The following is a 17,317-nucleotide window of genomic DNA, read 5'->3' on the forward strand; positions in this document are numbered from 1 at the left end:
TGCCGCAATGTTGGTCGGGATTGGGCAACAATCGTGCCTTAGCAACGAACAAAGCTTTTGCTGAACAATATTGTGAGTGAAAAGAGCAGAAAATTGAACCTATTGTTCTTCGAGCATACTGGTCAAATTAAAGCGGAAAATTTAAAGAATGAATAACATGGGTGGAAACTGTTTTTCTTACAATTTTAGAAGAGATTAGTAATCAATTCGTCAAAGAGATTGAATTATTTATTATAAGTTAATATCATAACTAAATTTTACATGAGTTTATGTTTATTTAAAGTACCCCACCCATCTTCATCCACAAGGACAGAAAAAATTTTGCTGTGTTTAATTTAAACTTTTTGAATTTAATCAGACAGTCAAGAGGTGCATGAACAATGAAAATTACAAGAGTAAGCGTGAATTTAATTAAGCATAATAAAGCAATTTTCAATTGATTTTGAAAATGTTGCCGTTTGTCTACAACAATAGTAAAAATTTGGGTAGCTGTCTGTTAAACAGGACACACTCAAGAATTACACTGTGAAAGATTGAGCAGAAACCGGTTTCCCTTCCTGGATAAGTTATAATTTGCTTTTTTTCAGTGAGAAAACTAAGATTTATGTATATTTCTGTTGAATATCAAATATATAGAGGTGGTTAGGGGTTAGGTCGTGTTATATTAAGTATTTAATATAATGTGTTCTGCGTCACAAAAAAATGAGCGGAAAAAAATTGGGTCACCGGAAGCAAGCTTTTGAGGGGATCCATTAAACATTCTCAGAACTACAGACTGACAACACAGACGAAAATATTTCAACAAATTAAAATAACATATTAACTATCAATGGAAATTGGAAAAACCTGGAGTAAATAAGTGAAAAAAATAAAAGAAAAAACAATAGGAAAAGAGAAAATAAGCAAATGGGTAAAAAATTACTGGACAAAACTACACAAAGACCCGCTGAAAAAACGCCTTCGCAGAAGAAGATAGAGGGACATCAAAAGGGATAGAGTCCCATAGCAGACTCAATTGAAAAACAAAAGACATCTGAGCATCTGTTGATGGTCACTTAGGTACAGTGAAAAAAACTGCCGATGAGACGGTAAAAGTGTGCCTAGAAAAGCGAAATGAGCTAAATAAAAACTATTTTTACCTATCCATCAGAGTTATTTCAGCATCACTATATAGATAAGAAGAAGTGTATAACTGAGGGAGAAGAAAATTAGCCTTCACCGCCTTATTTTGGGCTCTTTGAAGTGAACAAAGAAGCGATTTTAGTACTAACCCTGACAGAGCAACAGTATGAAAGGTGGGGAAAAATAACAGCATTATGAAAAGAAAGCATAATATCAGAAGAAAGAATTGAGAAAGACTGAAAAAGAAATGAAGACAAAAGGATATTTTTCAAAATCTAATGAGAATGAAACATTTCATTTTTATGTTTTTTTTTTTGAAAACACAGTAAAAAAAGGGGAATTTTAATTTTTCATTGATTCTATTTCCAGCCTATCTTTTCCTAAAAGAAAAAAATCTTACTTGTTGTTTCGCTGGTCAGCACCCATAATGATGAATTTTAAAAAGGTGTTTATCTCATATTTGCTCCTCAGAAAGCACAATAGCAGAAGAAAGAAATGAGAAAGACTGAAAAAAAAAATGAAGACAAAAGGATATTTTTCGAAATCTAATGAGAATGAAAGACTTTGTTTTTATATTTTTTTTTTGAAAACACAGTAAAAAAAAGGGAATTTTAATTTTTCTTTGCTTCTATTTCCGGACTATCTTTTCCTAAAAGAAAAAAATCTTACTTGTTGTTTCGCTGGTCAGCACCCAAAATGATGATTATTAAAAAGGTGTTTATCTCATATTTGCTCCTCATCCGCCTTAAAAAAGTGGTTGCATCACAAAATGTTACAATCAGATCTGACTTAACAGGTGCCTATAACGAGGTAAACAAGTTTTTTGAAACATGTTGGCTGCTAAGTTAAATCAATTTAATGAAGGTCATGAACAAAATTTATAAAATAACAGAAGTGTATAGTGATTTAAAAAAAGCTTTAATAGAGTTTGCCAAATTATAACTCTTAGGTTTATAATTTGAGATGTCTGAATCTGAAAGGCTGATGAAAATTTACTAAATGTAGTAGTAGTAGTGGAAACTCATTTGACTGATGGTATTTCAAACAGTAAGTTATACAAAAAATGCGTTCTATGGAACTTTCTAGGGGTATAATGAAATGAAAATTAAGATGGATTTGATGAAGGTTTACGCATTACTAATTCATCTCGCCATCTATCTGGAGCCAAACAAAAACAGGTCGTCCCCAGACGATGACTCTTTTCGCTTCCAAAAATAAAATAAATTTGGACAAAACGTCCAGTATATTTCTTTTGAATGTCCATCTGCTGCAGGAGATTAAGATAACTGAAAATATTGCTGCTAGGCTGCAACATTAAAAAAGTATTTAGTGTAGCTATATGAGAGAGATATGGGTTTTTTGTAAAAACTCTTGTGTGTTTTCTCACCTGTCTTTATTCTGACTCTAATGTTTTCTGACCTGGTTTATTTACCTGCATGTATATACACATTTAAAGCTCAAGAACAGCAGGAAGAAGCATTTGAATAACTTTGTAGCCATTGAAGGGGTAGAAATGAATTAAGTTATTTATAATCTATCAAACCACACAAATAATCACGGAGTAAAACAAGAAATCTAACTTACAAATGAATATTAGCACTTCACATTTCTCATTTAATTTTTGCATAGGCTAATTTAATCTCATAAAACAAATTTTTAGTGTGTTTCTTTGTTGGTAAAACAGAGCTTATAATTTCATAAAATAATAGTGAGAGCATATTAGGTGACCCAATTATATGCTCGGCAGATTACGGCCTATATGAATAAACTTTTATACAACTGTTCCATAGTAATAAAAGTAGGGCAGTAAATTCTGTTATGTCAGTCACTTAACGTAACATAATAAAGTGGTCTATGATTTGCCAGTTAACTGACTTTTATGACAGCAGAACTTCTTGAAGCTATTGTAGTTGATCTATTTAGCCACTTCAAAACCAACATCAAACAAATCTATTACAACGGAGCAATAAAATAATTTTTCTAATAGGGTTTCTTACCCAAAGGAAACCTAAATTTTATCGAGTTTCCTAATGAAAAGCTTTGTCTTCATTTGTTTTATTCCCCAAGTTTGACTCTTCTAGGTGAAAGCCAGTTTAAGCGCACCTGATTTGCTTTCTGAGCAATAAAAATACAAACAGAGGCTGAAGCTACCAGAAAAATTGAAAATGTGGGTGACCTCACGAAAAAGGCTCCTTTGACCTTTGGCAAAAATCAGGACAGGAAAAATACCCCTCACTATCATTATCGAATGTTTCGGATAGTAAGAAAAAATCCAAAGACTTACAACATGTGTAAATTGTGTGTGGCTCAAAAAGAAGAAAATCCTATTTTTTTAGAGAAACTGTACAACCAACTTTCTTCTCTTTATATGACTTTGTCTTTATTATCTGGGCTTGTAAGATTCCCTTAAAAAACTTAAGGTCTGAATTTTTTTGTGTGGAAGGAAAAAGTGAGGCAGAACTAAAAGAATTGATTTAATTCCATATAAGCTTCCTAAATTCCAGCTAAATTTGGGTGATAGCTTTTTCAACGATTTAAATATAGGGCCAAAATACGTTTTTTTTACTTTATCTGATCTGAGGGGTTTCTTATAGCCCGTTCAGACGCTTGGGGAAACGTGAGCAAAATGAGCAAGTAAAAATAATCTCAATTTTTGAATATGTGCAAGTTCGAAGTTTGGTGGTTCTTATTCAGAGCCATCAGTTTTTTTCAAACGCAAGAAACACTTTGTATAAAAATTAACATGGCAGAAGTTACTTGGCCAGAAATGGACTTCGCACTGACCTTTGGCTTGCTCAAATGCATGTTATCTGTGGTTTTCAAAAAATTGTACCCATTGTTTGAACACTTTTCCCTTGTTCTTGTCAATTTTTTTATTTTTCTCATCTGTTTTCCGATGCATATGAGCTGATCATTATAGTCATTAGTTGTAAAATTTGCTTTTATTTTTACAAGTAACAATCCGGACCATCAATCGAAAGCACCTTAAATAAAACGCAGCTCAATAAATTTCGTTAAAAATTTTAAACTGTTAATAATGCTGTAGCGAGAGAATGCCTGCATGTTCTATCTTAGATTTAGATAATGTGTGGGAACAGTATGATATTTCCGATTCAGAAATTCAAAAAAATCTTGGTGAAGATGCAACTTTTCGGGTAAAACAAATATTAGAGGTAAATGTGCTTCATTTTTTTATATTGGGCTTTGAATATAATTTTTTTAGACTAGCCTATTAGCCAATGAGCTACAAAATGGAACAGTCAAATCTCCAAATAATAATAACAAAAAGAAAACTAGAATTACCACCTATGTTCAAAATAAGTCCCAGTGCATATTAGCATGTCTTAGATAGCTCAAAACACAGTTCCTTATTATTTAGCCCTGTAAATGTTTATATGACAAGAAATTTGTTTTAATTCTTTGGTTGTAAATTTTCTGATGAGCTGACTAATGATACAGCTAATAAATGAACATACTTTTAGAATAAGAATCTCATTCTGATTCCAACTATAACTTTCATTTATGTCAAAGAAAGAGCAACTAACAGAGAATTTATTGCTTATAGGCAAGCTTTATAAAACTTGGTTTATATATGTATCCATTAGGGGTAGGGGTGAATCTCCAGGATTTTTATTGAGGGACAAGAGGGTTTCATATCCAGATAGTCAAGAGGGATGGGATGTAGCCCATTTTTTTTTTCTTTACACCATTGGGGGGGTGTTTGTTCCCTCCTGCTCCTGTTAGGGGAGTAGGGCAAAAGTTCATTTCCAACCCAAATAAATGTCAGGCTATTGGCCTAGTTGAATTCAGGGTGAATTTCTGGTTCTAAAGTATGTTGATTTCTTAACTATTTCATTAGTGGGTTAATTGGAAGATATATCTCATTTTCTATTCAAAGTCTATAGGATACTTATAGGCATAAAATCAAATATGTAAATGGAGGGTAAATACTTAGTGGCTAGGCTATAAAATTCTGGAAACTTAGGTAAGATACCTTAGTCAGACAGCTAATGATTGTGTATAAAAGTTAAATCACTATAAATCCCTAGGTAAAATTCTAGTTAATTGACTTCTTGCTATCTCAGAAAGGGTTTAGGCTAGGAAAATGAAACTTTCAGGGATGGGTACACAGGCTAAAGTATGTCCTAGGAAGATATTTTAAAGTACCCCCCTCTGCTCCTTCTCCCTCTAGAGGACCCTGAAATTTGCCTACTTGACAGGTCTATACCTATTGAAATTTTGACAAAACCACATTTTACCTTAATTTTCAGTTACTAGTTGCTTTTTCTCTGCCTTTAGTGTCTGAAAAATGCAATTCCTGTTATTTGAGTAGAATTTTGAGCCATATCAATGTTTTTTTTTTTCAAAATTTAGGAAATGTATTTGCATATCTTTAAAACCATATAAAATGGAATTAAGCAAAGTTATTAAGCTGAAAACAATTTTGTTGTTCTTCAATTAAGCAGAAGAAGTATTTTTCAAAGTTTCACTTTTATAACCCACATTTTTTAAAGGTCATCAAAGGTCAGGGCCCTCTAGAGGGAGAAGGAGTGGAGGTAGTTGCTTCAAAATACCTTCCTAGGACATACTTTAGTCTGTAGATTCATCCCTGAAAGTTTCATTTTCTTAACCTAAACCCTTTCTGAGATAGCAAGAAGTCAATTAACTAGAATTTTACCAATCCCTATTATACAACATAGTAATTGGATTGTTTCTCCATTAAGTTTGTCCAACTTTTCTTCAAAAGAGCATAATTAGCTCAAATTTTTTTTTCCCATAAACAATTGCTAACATAGATTATTTCTGCTGGCTTGGTATTTTTATTGCTAAGAGTATCCCAAGTCTGCACCAGTACACAGTCTCAAACATTAGTAAGAAAATCCAATTAATATGTTCTAAGATTGTTGCTAATAGAGGAAAATAGAAAAAGATATGTTTTGCCCAAACTCTTCTCAATTTCCTGTGACAATTAAATCCTTTTTGCTTCTGGAATTTTTTCCTTCTTAAGAAAAAAGAATCCAGAGCAATTATTTTGACTTTGTAAATTCTTGGTGTTTCTTGTGCCTTAAATTACAGAACTGGCTTTTATTAAAGAATTTCTTGTTTTTTTATTATTTAAGAATTAATGATGCTTCTTGACTACTAAGGTCCTTGCATTGGGAATTAATAAAGAATATCTTGTTGTGTATATTATAGTTAAACTTAAATTGCTACACCAACTGCTCTCAAACACAGCTTATGTCTATGTTTCTCCATATTAACACTTTATTAGGTTCTTCCAGATCTAGGTTATTTTGCTTTCTCTTTCTATCTTCTTTTATTTTTTGACTTTGTAAATTCTTGGTGTTTCTTGTGTCTTAAATTATAGAACTGGACTCTTATTAAAGAATTTCTAGTTATGTATATTATAGTTAAACTTAAATTGCTACACCAACTGTTCTCAAACACAGCTTATGTTTATGTTTCTCCATATTAACACTTTATTAGCTTCTTCCAGATCTAGGTTATTTTGTTTTCTCTTTCTACCTTCTTTTATGTTTGTTTTTTCTCTTTTTACTATTTTTATTTGTTACTCTCTAACTGTTTTCTACCTGTTTTCTTTCTTGACTTGTATTTTGATGTGGTTTTTTCTATATGTTAACCTAATAATAGGCAGTTTTCTAAGCTTCAGCCTAATCTTGGAAAATGTTGTTCAATATCAACTAGGGCATATTTAAACCTATATTCATTATGTCTAATTTTAGGACATCTTAGTCCATGTTTAGGAAAGAAAAATTTAGTCAAGAGGATTGTCCAAGAGTAGACAGTGTCTGAGTACTAGGGATCTTACCCTACTTTAAAAAATTCGAAAATATTTACTAATATCATTCCTAAAATTGTATTGTCTTACTTTACCTTTGCATTGTATTGCTTTACTAACCTCCTTTAGGAGGCTTTTGTCCATGTTTAGGAAAAATTCATTTTAATCAAGAAATTTGTCCAAGAGTAGGCAGAGTCTGAGCACTATGGACCTTACCCTACTTTAAAGATTCAAAATTACCTACTTATATCATCTCTAAAATTGCTTTGCTTTTATTTCCCAGGAGATCATTTCCTTGATCCACTCCTGGGAGTTCTGTGGAACTAATGCAACTACTTTCCAAAATCAACAGAAGCTGCTAATATAGAATTTTACTGAAAAGTTTGGGTAAAGTAAAGCAATGTGTTTTAGAAACAATATAAGCAAGTCCTAGTGCTCAGAAACTACCTACTCTTATACATTTTTTATCAAAATGTATTGTTCCTAAACATAGACAAAATACTCCTAATGTTAGATATTTAGAGATTTAGATATGCCCCAGTCTAGATTGGCTATTAGCTAGGACTAAGGTAATTGGGATTGAATGGAATTTTCCAAGATTAGCCTAAAGCTTACAAAAATGTCTAAGATTAGGCTCTACTAATGATTATCAATTTGTTTAACATATTCAACATTACTTTTATTATTATTATTATTATTTTATTATTTATTTCTCAACCACATTATATAATAGTATAAAACATGTAATTATAAAATGATTAGTATGGATTCTTTTTCTTAAGAAGGAAAAAATTCCAGAAGTAAAAAGTATTGAATAGTCACTGAAAATTGAGTAAAGCTTGACCAATACACATCTTTTTATAATCTCCTCATTTAGCAGCTATCTTAGCATATCCAAACTGTCTGAGACTATGTGCTGGTGCAGGCTTCAAAGACTCTTAGTAATGAAAATACCAAGCCAGCTGAGAGAATCAACAAGAGGGGTAGTAAAACCATTGTGAAGAGGGGTAGAACTAGACTTTTGTTACAAGAAAGATATTCACATTTAATCTATGTTGAGAGAAAGGCTATGTTAGCCATTATTTATGATTCAAAGTATTTGCCTAATTTAGCCATGCCAGCTAGTAATTCTGGGGTGTGTGGAGGAGGGCTTATTACATTTGGTGATGACAATACCCATCTTGGTGACATTTCTTGCAACCCTTTTGCCATAGAAATAATCATAAATGCAAAAGTCAGACTTAAATAGAAAATTTATTGGCTAAAATAGCACACAAGCAATGATACAATACAACTAGTGACACAAGTACAATACAGTGACTAGTGACTTGCACAATACAACAAATGATACAAATACAACAGTTACAATGATAAAACAGATATTAGGGGATAAACATAAACCAAAAAGTTAAATTAATTATTAAAATGCAAAACAAAAAAGGGAACAAAAGAGTTTTTGTACCTCATGGTTAACATTTGGGGACACAAGTCAAGTTGGGTATTTGGAGCTCTATTAGCATTAAGTTTTGTATTAGGAAGGATTGGTGGGTTTTCTTTGAAAGGGGGTAGAAGACGTCAATGATAGTCAGAACTAAGGCACGTGTGACCAAAGTTCATGGTAAGGATTTAATGTTATGATTCCAATGTAGTAAGTTTAAGTCTAGCCAGACCTTCATCATATGTAGTATAGGACCTCCCCAGTATAATTTTTATTAGTCTTTTTTGAATGCTTTCAATTTTAGAACCTTGGTCTTTGGTCAACCCAGGGTGTCAGACAGGGCAAGCATATTCAAGACAGGACCTTATATAAGAACAATAAATTATTTCAAGGTTCTGGATTAATATGGAGAACTGTTTGAGAAGAGAGAAAGATTTTAGGAGAAAACTACCAGATTTAAATAAGTGAGTAGTGTGGGACCTATGTTTAAGGTCATTGTCCAACTGCACACCAAGCAGTTTCACCATATTTAATTTTGGTATGCAAAGGTAATTATTGATAGGAGAAATTTCTCTTTGCGTTTTGCAAAATTTCTCTTGTGGATACCCCTGTGGAATAGAAAAAAAAAACTAGTATCAGTCTACAGGTTAACTGAGCCACTAACCATGGCTGAGGAGCATTGCAGTAACTATTTTTCTAAGCTTGATTGGACAAACAGCCTCCATCCTGCTATGTGTTAATAGAAATATAAGAATCTATTCTTTGTTGTATATATTTCTTTGCGAGTGTCTTCTCATTTCTTTTGTTTTGTTTTTATTTATTTTTTTATATCATCCACTCCATATTGAACCCTTGTGTGTTTTTTTTGGGCAATAAAGATATTGAATTGAGAATAGCATTAAACTGCTTTTGGGTATGCTTAGGTTGAGTTTAACATTGTCAAGATGATTCTTTAAGCTGTTAATAAGTGAGTCAAGTTTCACATCTGAGGTATTAGAGGTTTGACAAAAGTTAAGTAATGTCAAATCATCTGTAAATTTAAAAGTGCTGTCAAAACTTGGTAAAACATTATTAAAAACGATTTAAAATGCTAGGGACCTAATTCCATCCTTTGAGGTGCTCTACAGGAAATTGAGGTAAAACCTGATGAATCTCCACTAGAGAGGACTACACATTGCTCATGACCAGACAAAAACTAGCTACCATACATAAAACAAAATGTCTGGCACTTAAAGCTCTTGCATTATCAATAACTGTCTGATGATCCAAGTTGCCAAAGGCTTTGCTAATATCAGCAAAAACAGCCTCAAAATAGGAAATATTTAACTCGAGATGTTTGAAAACAGTTTCAAGTATATAAATTAAGCAATGTATGGTGCTATGAATCTGCCTAAAGCCATCTGATTTGGGTTGATTATATCTTGAATATCATCAAAGAGGAAATTGTAATTAAAACTTCAAAACTCTACAGAAGAATAAGGTCTTATGTCAGAGGGAACTCTTTGGTCTTATTTTTTAGTATAGGTGAAATAATAGCTTGTTTAAAACACACTCGAAAAATACCATCTACATGACGTTGGTTAAAATTTGCAGTTAAAGTTACACTTAAATACTGGGTACATTTCACAATCAATTCGGTAGGGATATCACCTAGGTATACTGACTTATTTGTGTCAAGATTTTCAGGTTTTATATTGGGGCTGATGTACTACAATCACAGAAATGTTGGCCAGCATATTTTGGAGTGGTGGGTGGATTTTTCAGATTGAAGCAAAATACTCATTTGTCTGCTCCCTCTGGGTCACCAATACTACCAAGTAAGAAAAACTTGAAGAGACCTTTCCCATGAGATCTTGGATACTTTTGTGGAATTTTTTAGAGTTAGAATGGAGTAACTTATTGAGCACATGAGCACCATGCTCCTTTCTTGTCGTACTGATTTCACTAACAACAATGTTTTGAAGTTTCCAAGATTCTTGTAAAAACACTTCTTTCAAGAATTTATCACATTCGTTTATTAGGCACAAAGTTTTTTTTATTTATCCATGGTTTACAATTGGATTTGCAATTAGCTTTTTTCACTGGAAAGGTGTCATAATATAACTGGAATAGTTCTGCTAGAAACTCAGGTGCCATTTCATCACCATTGGTGAGACATAGGATCATATACATAATACAAGGGGATGAGAAGGGAGCTAAGACTTATTGACTGGGATGGGTTATTTCAGGGTGATGTTGATGACCAGTGGGAGAAATTCCTGACAGCCGTCACCAAGATTCGGAGTAGAAACATGACAGAACCATGACTGGTTCTCATATAAAAGGCATAACAGTATATGACCCCTATTATTAAAAGACAAAGAAATCAGAAACTGCACCACTGGAAAAAAGAGATAAGTCTGGTAACTATAGAAAGTACATCCAAGCTTGGAACAGACTACAAAACTTAACTAAACAACTGTTCCAAAATGTTGAGCTTAGACTTGCCAATGAATGCAATAGTAAGCCAAAAAGTTTTTGAATGGTGTATCCAGTAAAGACCATGTTAAACGCCTCACTACTGATTATGGAAGAGAAGTGAGTGACACCCAGAAACTAGAAAGCTTACTAAGCAACCAGTTTACTTCTGTCTTTACAACAGAACCAGATAATGAGCCTCCTCCTAAATACGACATACTGTCTCCCATGGGCACAGTTGTTACCACTGCACCTATGGTGCAAAAGATGTTAAAACACCACAATATCAACAAATGAGCCAGTCCCAGTGGAATCCACCCAAGGTTGCTCAAAGAAACAGCCACTGAGATTTCCCCTGCTTTGTGCCATCTGTTTCAGTTTTCTCTTGACAGCAGAGTCCCCTCACAATGGAAGACTGCCTATATTACACCCATAATCAAAAAGGGGGACTGGTCTAAAGCTGAAAACTACAGACGTATAAGACTGACGTCTGCTGTCATTAAGGTTTTAGAGAGAATTGTCAATGATTCATTTCTCAAGCACCTTGTTTCCAGCAACATTGTCTCAGACAAACAACATGGTTTTCTTCACGGGAAGTCAGTCAAAACCAACCTATTCAAAGCTTACAATCTAATTACTTAGCTTCTTGACAGAAGATTTTCTGTCAACCTAATTCTACTAGACATTGCCAAAGCCTTCGTTAAAGTCCCTCATAGTTGTTTGCACTCTAAACTTACAGCCGTGGGCATTAACAAAGAGCTAGTCAACTGGCTAATGGACTTGTTTGGTGGCACAACACAAAAGGCTCTTTACCATAGACGGAGAGAATGTCTATTCAACACCGCGCCAAGTTCTGATTGGTGTCCCTCAAGGAACTGTCCTTGGACTAATTTTATTCCTCATCTACATCAATGACTTGATAGCTGAAACAAAAAAAAAAAAACATCTGACTCTTTATGCTGACTACTCCAAGCTATTTGGTACTGTAGACAACAATAGTTTACAAGCCAATCTCAACCAATTTCAAGCATGGGCAGATAAGTGGCTTCTGTCCTTCAACACCTCGAAGTACGTTGCTCTTCATTTCAGTCATGGCAATCTGCAGCACCAGTGCATCATATACGACAGCAAATCGTCATCAACGTTCTTGGTTCCTTCTTTTAGTTGTGGTAGAGACCTAGGAGCCCTGTTGGATGACAGCTTAAAACTCCAAGCACACTGCCAAAGCAGTTTTGGAAGCAAACACAAATTTGAGACTCCGGAAAAGAACCCTCAGTAGTCAATCCTCTGCAGTTTTTCTGAAACTATACAAAGCTCTGGTCAGGCAGATCCTGGGTTTGTGAACATGTCTAGCTAGTCCTTTCTACGGGAACAACATCCAGCTCGTTGAAGGTATCCAAAGGAGAGTCACCAAATGCATTGACAGTTTATGCAGTCAGCCCTACTGCAGTAGATTACAATCTGCGAACGTCACAGCACTCGTTTTTCAGCGTAGGCGTAATGACATGATGCTCACCTACAGGTACCTCCAGCAAGCAGACCAGAAGCTGTTCACCTTTTCTCTCCATCAAAGACAAAGATGAGGAATTTCCAAAAAGCTGTTCAAATCCATTGTTAACACAAAAGTTTGACTAGATTTTTTTAGCTAGTGAGTGGTGAACAATTGGAACCAACTAAACCAAGATACAGTCTCTGCAACCTTGCCTGAAGAATTCAAAAAGAGGCTCAACAAGGAATAGGAGTCCGAACATGGAGATTCCATTGGGAAATCCCCTCCCAGCCCTCACTACCATGACATTCTTGGAAGACAATAGAGAGTCAGCTCGGAGGATGATTCGGCTTGTCAAACCCAACCATCTCGCACACTCAATATGAAGCTGCTGTTTGTGCAATGGTGCCAACTTTAAATCACCAGAGAATGGTTCTTGAACCAAACATACCATGTGATCACTGTTACCGAGTGAGCTTAAATTGCATCTCTCCAGTACACTCTAGTCCTGATGGTTTGTTGCTGGACCTTAACACAGCGACCAGATCTATCACTATCAACTATGGAGCATCACAGTTCTTGCAACTAATTCGCTCCGAAGTACGAATTAAGGTAATTATGGCAATTTTTTAGCCTGAGGTTTTGGTAGACTAAGATCTACAATTGAGAGGGTTGAAGCTTGGTTTTGTTATCAGTTATCTTACTCTCCTAGGGCCTCTCAAGTCCTATTTTTCACATGGATTTGACTAGCTTTTCCAAATGCTACTGAAATCATTGTAAAGCGTATTAACTTACAGGTAATTAGAATTTTTAACTTTGGAATATTACATGAAATAAAATTCTCTGTGTGGTTTATAGCCTTATTTATAAGGCTACAGTTGTAAGCAAGAATTTTATTTCCCTGTACAGCTATAATATATAGGCCTAGGTCTGCAAGTAAAAAGTTGGCAAAGGTCTAGATTAGGAACTATTGAGAAGGAAACTTGTTAAGAAAACAATTCTTACTTTTATCCCTCCCCCCTAATGTGCAAATATATGGCCCAAATTATATATTTCTCATGCATTCTGTCAATGTGTCTCTCTTGTTTCAACACTTGTACCCATAAATTGAATGAATGTGACAAAACAAGAACTGGAAGGTTCTTGTTCACTCTTATGTTCAAAATATAGGAGTGAAGTTTTTTTCTTCTTTTTTTTTTACAAAATAGTTGTCCAAAATTACACACTATCCAATGTCAAAGCACTGATGTATTACCTTAGGCACAATATTAGCAAAGGAATAAACTACTGTTAATTAAATTGATGGTACTCTTAAGGAGGGACATTACCTTTTTTAAGCCCAGGAAAATCAAATCCTTGAAAATTTTCATTTAAGGCTGAAAAACTAAAAAAAATAAATACAGGATTTTACACTATATTTTACACTATATTTCCTAGGGAGTACCTTGTTTTACCTTATTTTGTTATGGTCCTTTTGCAATACTACTTTGCCTTCACCTTTCTTAATTCCTGAGTAAAATCGATGCACAGTTGGCCTATAGTTCAAGAATTCTAATATTTATCATTTCTTTTTTTTGTGGTTACATTTTTATTATTTTTAGTTAGCATCAAGCTTCATGCAACATGGCAAAAGAAAGGCACTCTTAACACAGGATGTTCAACGTGCTATGAAATGGCTCAACTTGGAACCTGTTTATGGTAAGCCTCTTAACCTCAAACTTAGTTGTGTGATACTCAATGCTGATCTTTGTAAAAGAAATTCTTTGATTGCACTCAGTGTGTGTATTATGAGACAGTGACTTAGGTGGATCAGGCCTTCCCTTAGATTTACAAAGCTTCTACCCCTAGAAATTTTTTAGCTAAATAGTCTGTGAGAAGTGGAGGGGGTGCATGATGTCCTAGATTAAGGAAAGGTGGAACTTTTAAAAACTATCAAATCCTTTCATATTATCTTGACTGGTAGCCAAAATAGGGGTTGTAGACAGGATAGAACAGAGACAAAAGTTTTTCTGTTGTGTCAGCCAAATTTGGATTAGAGGTGTGACATGTTTGTTCTAATTGCTTTTGGTTAATGTATTAAAACTCTGTTAGACTCTTTTTAAAAGTCAAAGCAAAATTCAGTTGTTGAATTTAAAATCTGGACAAATTGAAGTAAGTTGAATATTAGATACTAATTTGTTGGGATTTTTCTAGAAGTAAGTTCAATTAATCATCAACAAGCTCTCTTAGCTAAAATACTACTTTGCTAATCCTACAACTAAAAGATCACATTTAAGTTAATGATTTAAAAAGTCATAGAACTTGAAATTTTTGTGTAAATGGAACCTCTTCTTTGTCTTTTTATGTAGAAAGTGAGTTTTACGAAATGGCAGTGAAAAGCTTAGAACCATTAGAAGCCATTACCCATTGCAAGTGGTGCTTTTCTAATTAGGTGAATAATCTTACACTTCTTATTATTTTCTTTGTCTGTTTTTTTTTTTATATTCTTTTGTCTGAGTAATTAATTTGCAAAATGGTCGTATCTGGATAACTAAGACAATTTAAGGGTAGTGAGATTGGGTTGACTTGCTCTTGGCACAGTATTAATAGAGTATCTGTAATTTACTGATTATTAATAGCCTGCGTCTTTCTTTACTCCAAGATTCATTTTTTCGATTTTAATTATTTTTGGTGGTATTTATATTGTACACCATTAGAATTAGCAAAGAAGATACTGCTAATAAAAGGATTCACTTTCCAGAAAAGTAAAATTAAATTACACATAATAACAGGAAACTTTAAAACAATAATGAACACAGGCTATGAAAAGTGATTGTTATATTTATTACTGAGGTGTATAAACTAGTTTAAAACATTAAAAGGATATATTGGAATGGTAACCACGGCTGCTACCAGATATTGGCACGGATATGGTGCTGCACCTCTTATTCGAGGAGAAAGCCTCGCTAGCGCCAAATATTGTAATGGAATGGCTCGCGATTACTACTACTGTATTGTATATAAAAAGTATGTTAGTACCCTTTTACGGTATATCCTGCTCCAGGGTACGGTAACGTAATCGAACGATCAAACGGGCCAAACTCTAGGCTAAGGGTGCACCCAACCTGGGTCCCCACTGATATCTCTAGCTATCTCTCTGGAGGATAGACGGGTACCCTTGTCGATATACCAGTGAATGTATTTCTCGTGAACTCTTTTCCTACTCTGCCTGGGTTCCTAAAAATTATCTCACACGGCTGTAGAAAATATCTTACTTGCATTCTTCCAAAGCTCACTTGACAAAATACACATATATATCAACTCTAGAAGTCTCGATAAACAGGGTCTCAATGTAGACTAAAAAACAACACACCACTTCTGTACAAACACACTTTCTGTAGGGATGGACCTTAGATTGGCCCTGGCCAATCTATTAAATTAAAGTTAAAATCCGTGTCTTCTTTTGGATAATATTATCTTCCAATGGCCTAGAACAGAAAGACCAAAATAAAATTTAGCTTGCAAGCTTACTTATTGCAAAACAACTATAGCTTAGCAACGAGACTTTAAATAATCTTGAAAATAATACTATAGGCAAATCTAAGCAATTGTTATTACGGAAACAAAAACAGGTCATTTATCTGAAAAAGAAAAGAAACAGGGGTGAAATCCCAACAGGGTACCGTTTAATTTATTGTGTTGTGTCATTCAAATGCTAAGTAATATCTCTATCAATATGGCTGTACCCATTGATTAAGTGTCTAGAACAGGGCGTTCTCATGCTTTCTTGTGGGGGTGAGGTGGGGGGTGGGTGGGTTACTAATGCATTAGAGTTTTACTTGGGTTTTTCATATTCTACCATAGAGGTTTTACCTAAAATTTTCTTTCATAACCGTGTCTGCATAAACTCTATAGTGTTAAGTGCTTATGTTTTTCTACCATAATAAGAATAAACAAAATTGATTAAAAAATTTTGTGACTTGAAACTGAAAAATGTTTGGCCTTCAACACACCTTTTTTTGTCTGTCCTCAACACATTTCATTTCACATTTCTCAACTAGATCGATTGCACATTCTATGTTAGTCAGCTGTAGCTGAACGTGCAGTGTTCCTAACCAATATCAGCAAACAGTTCCTGGTAACAAACTGTAAATAAGGAGCAACACGGATCAATAGTAACCAAAACCTTAAAAAATATAATTTTGATATCAATAGATATATCAAAAGAATTGGCTTGTTATGCTAATTCCAAATATGTAAGATTAATTAAGTTTAGTCTTACACATCAGAAGCTACGAGCCTGAGAAAATTAGTCTGATTTTCGAAAAGGGGAGAAAACACCTTCTAAAATTCAACCAATCTTCACGAAAATTACACCATAAGATTTGTATTTTTGTGTCATCACTTTTTATATTTTTTTCCAGAAGAAAGATCATGGATGCGTGTTTATTTTATATTTTTTCAGGGTGATTTCATCGAGCCAATAGTCCTAGAATATCAGGAAATGTCTCATTCGAAAAAAAAATTAAAAGCTCTAGCAACTCCTTTAAATGAGTGAAAAAAATTAAGGGCAACTACCCCCTTTCACCCCCTTTGTTCCTCAAAGTCGTCCGATCAAAATTTCGAGATAACCATTTTTCTCGGTATAGTTGAAAAGCCTCTTTCTTTTTGGCAACTATCTCTTTGGGGGACAACTTGCCCTCCCCCACAGCCTCTGGGGAACGGTCTGCTGGTCGTGAAATTTGCCATTTTTTACATATAGTATTTGTTACTGGGAAGTATACAGACATTTTTAGGGGAGGGGAATTTTTAGCTGTGGGGATTATTTTCCGAAATTTTACACTGGGTGAATTTTCTGGGGGGTGAACTTTCCAAGGGAGATTTTACTCTGTAGAGTGTGCTAGAATTCCTGGACGATATTCTTTTTATTTGTGTTATTTTCTCTTTGCTGGCTCAATTTTACATGAGGAGCTGTTAAGGGGAATTTTCCTGGCGGGAAAGATTTTAACGGGTTAGAATTGTCTATAGTATC

The 17,317-nt window shown here is 34.2% G+C and overlaps 1 protein-coding gene and 1 long non-coding RNA gene across 4 annotated transcripts in view; one reads left to right on the top strand and one right to left on the bottom strand.

Annotated features, from left to right (window-relative positions):
* LOC136031143 (uncharacterized) overlaps positions 1 to 17,317 on the bottom strand; it is a 343,784-nt gene that overhangs the window by 132,170 nt on the left and 194,297 nt on the right. The gene's annotated exons all lie outside the window — the stretch shown is intronic.
* LOC136031131 (TAF6-like RNA polymerase II p300/CBP-associated factor-associated factor 65 kDa subunit 6L) overlaps positions 4,117 to 17,317 on the top strand; it is a 48,682-nt gene continuing 35,481 nt past the window's right edge. For all 3 annotated transcript variants that reach the window (XM_065710450.1, XM_065710451.1, XM_065710449.1), the window contains exons 1-2: positions 4,117 to 4,295; positions 13,908 to 14,004. In XM_065710450.1, coding sequence (XP_065566522.1) covers positions 4,176 to 4,295; positions 13,908 to 14,004 — 217 coding nt within the window. In that variant the 5' untranslated portion in view covers positions 4,117 to 4,175. The remainder of the gene's footprint in view (positions 4,296 to 13,907; positions 14,005 to 17,317) is intronic.

Source organism: Artemia franciscana, chromosome 9 (assembly GCF_032884065.1).
Source record: "Artemia franciscana chromosome 9, ASM3288406v1, whole genome shotgun sequence".
Taxonomy (NCBI): Eukaryota; Metazoa; Arthropoda; class Branchiopoda; order Anostraca; family Artemiidae; genus Artemia; species Artemia franciscana.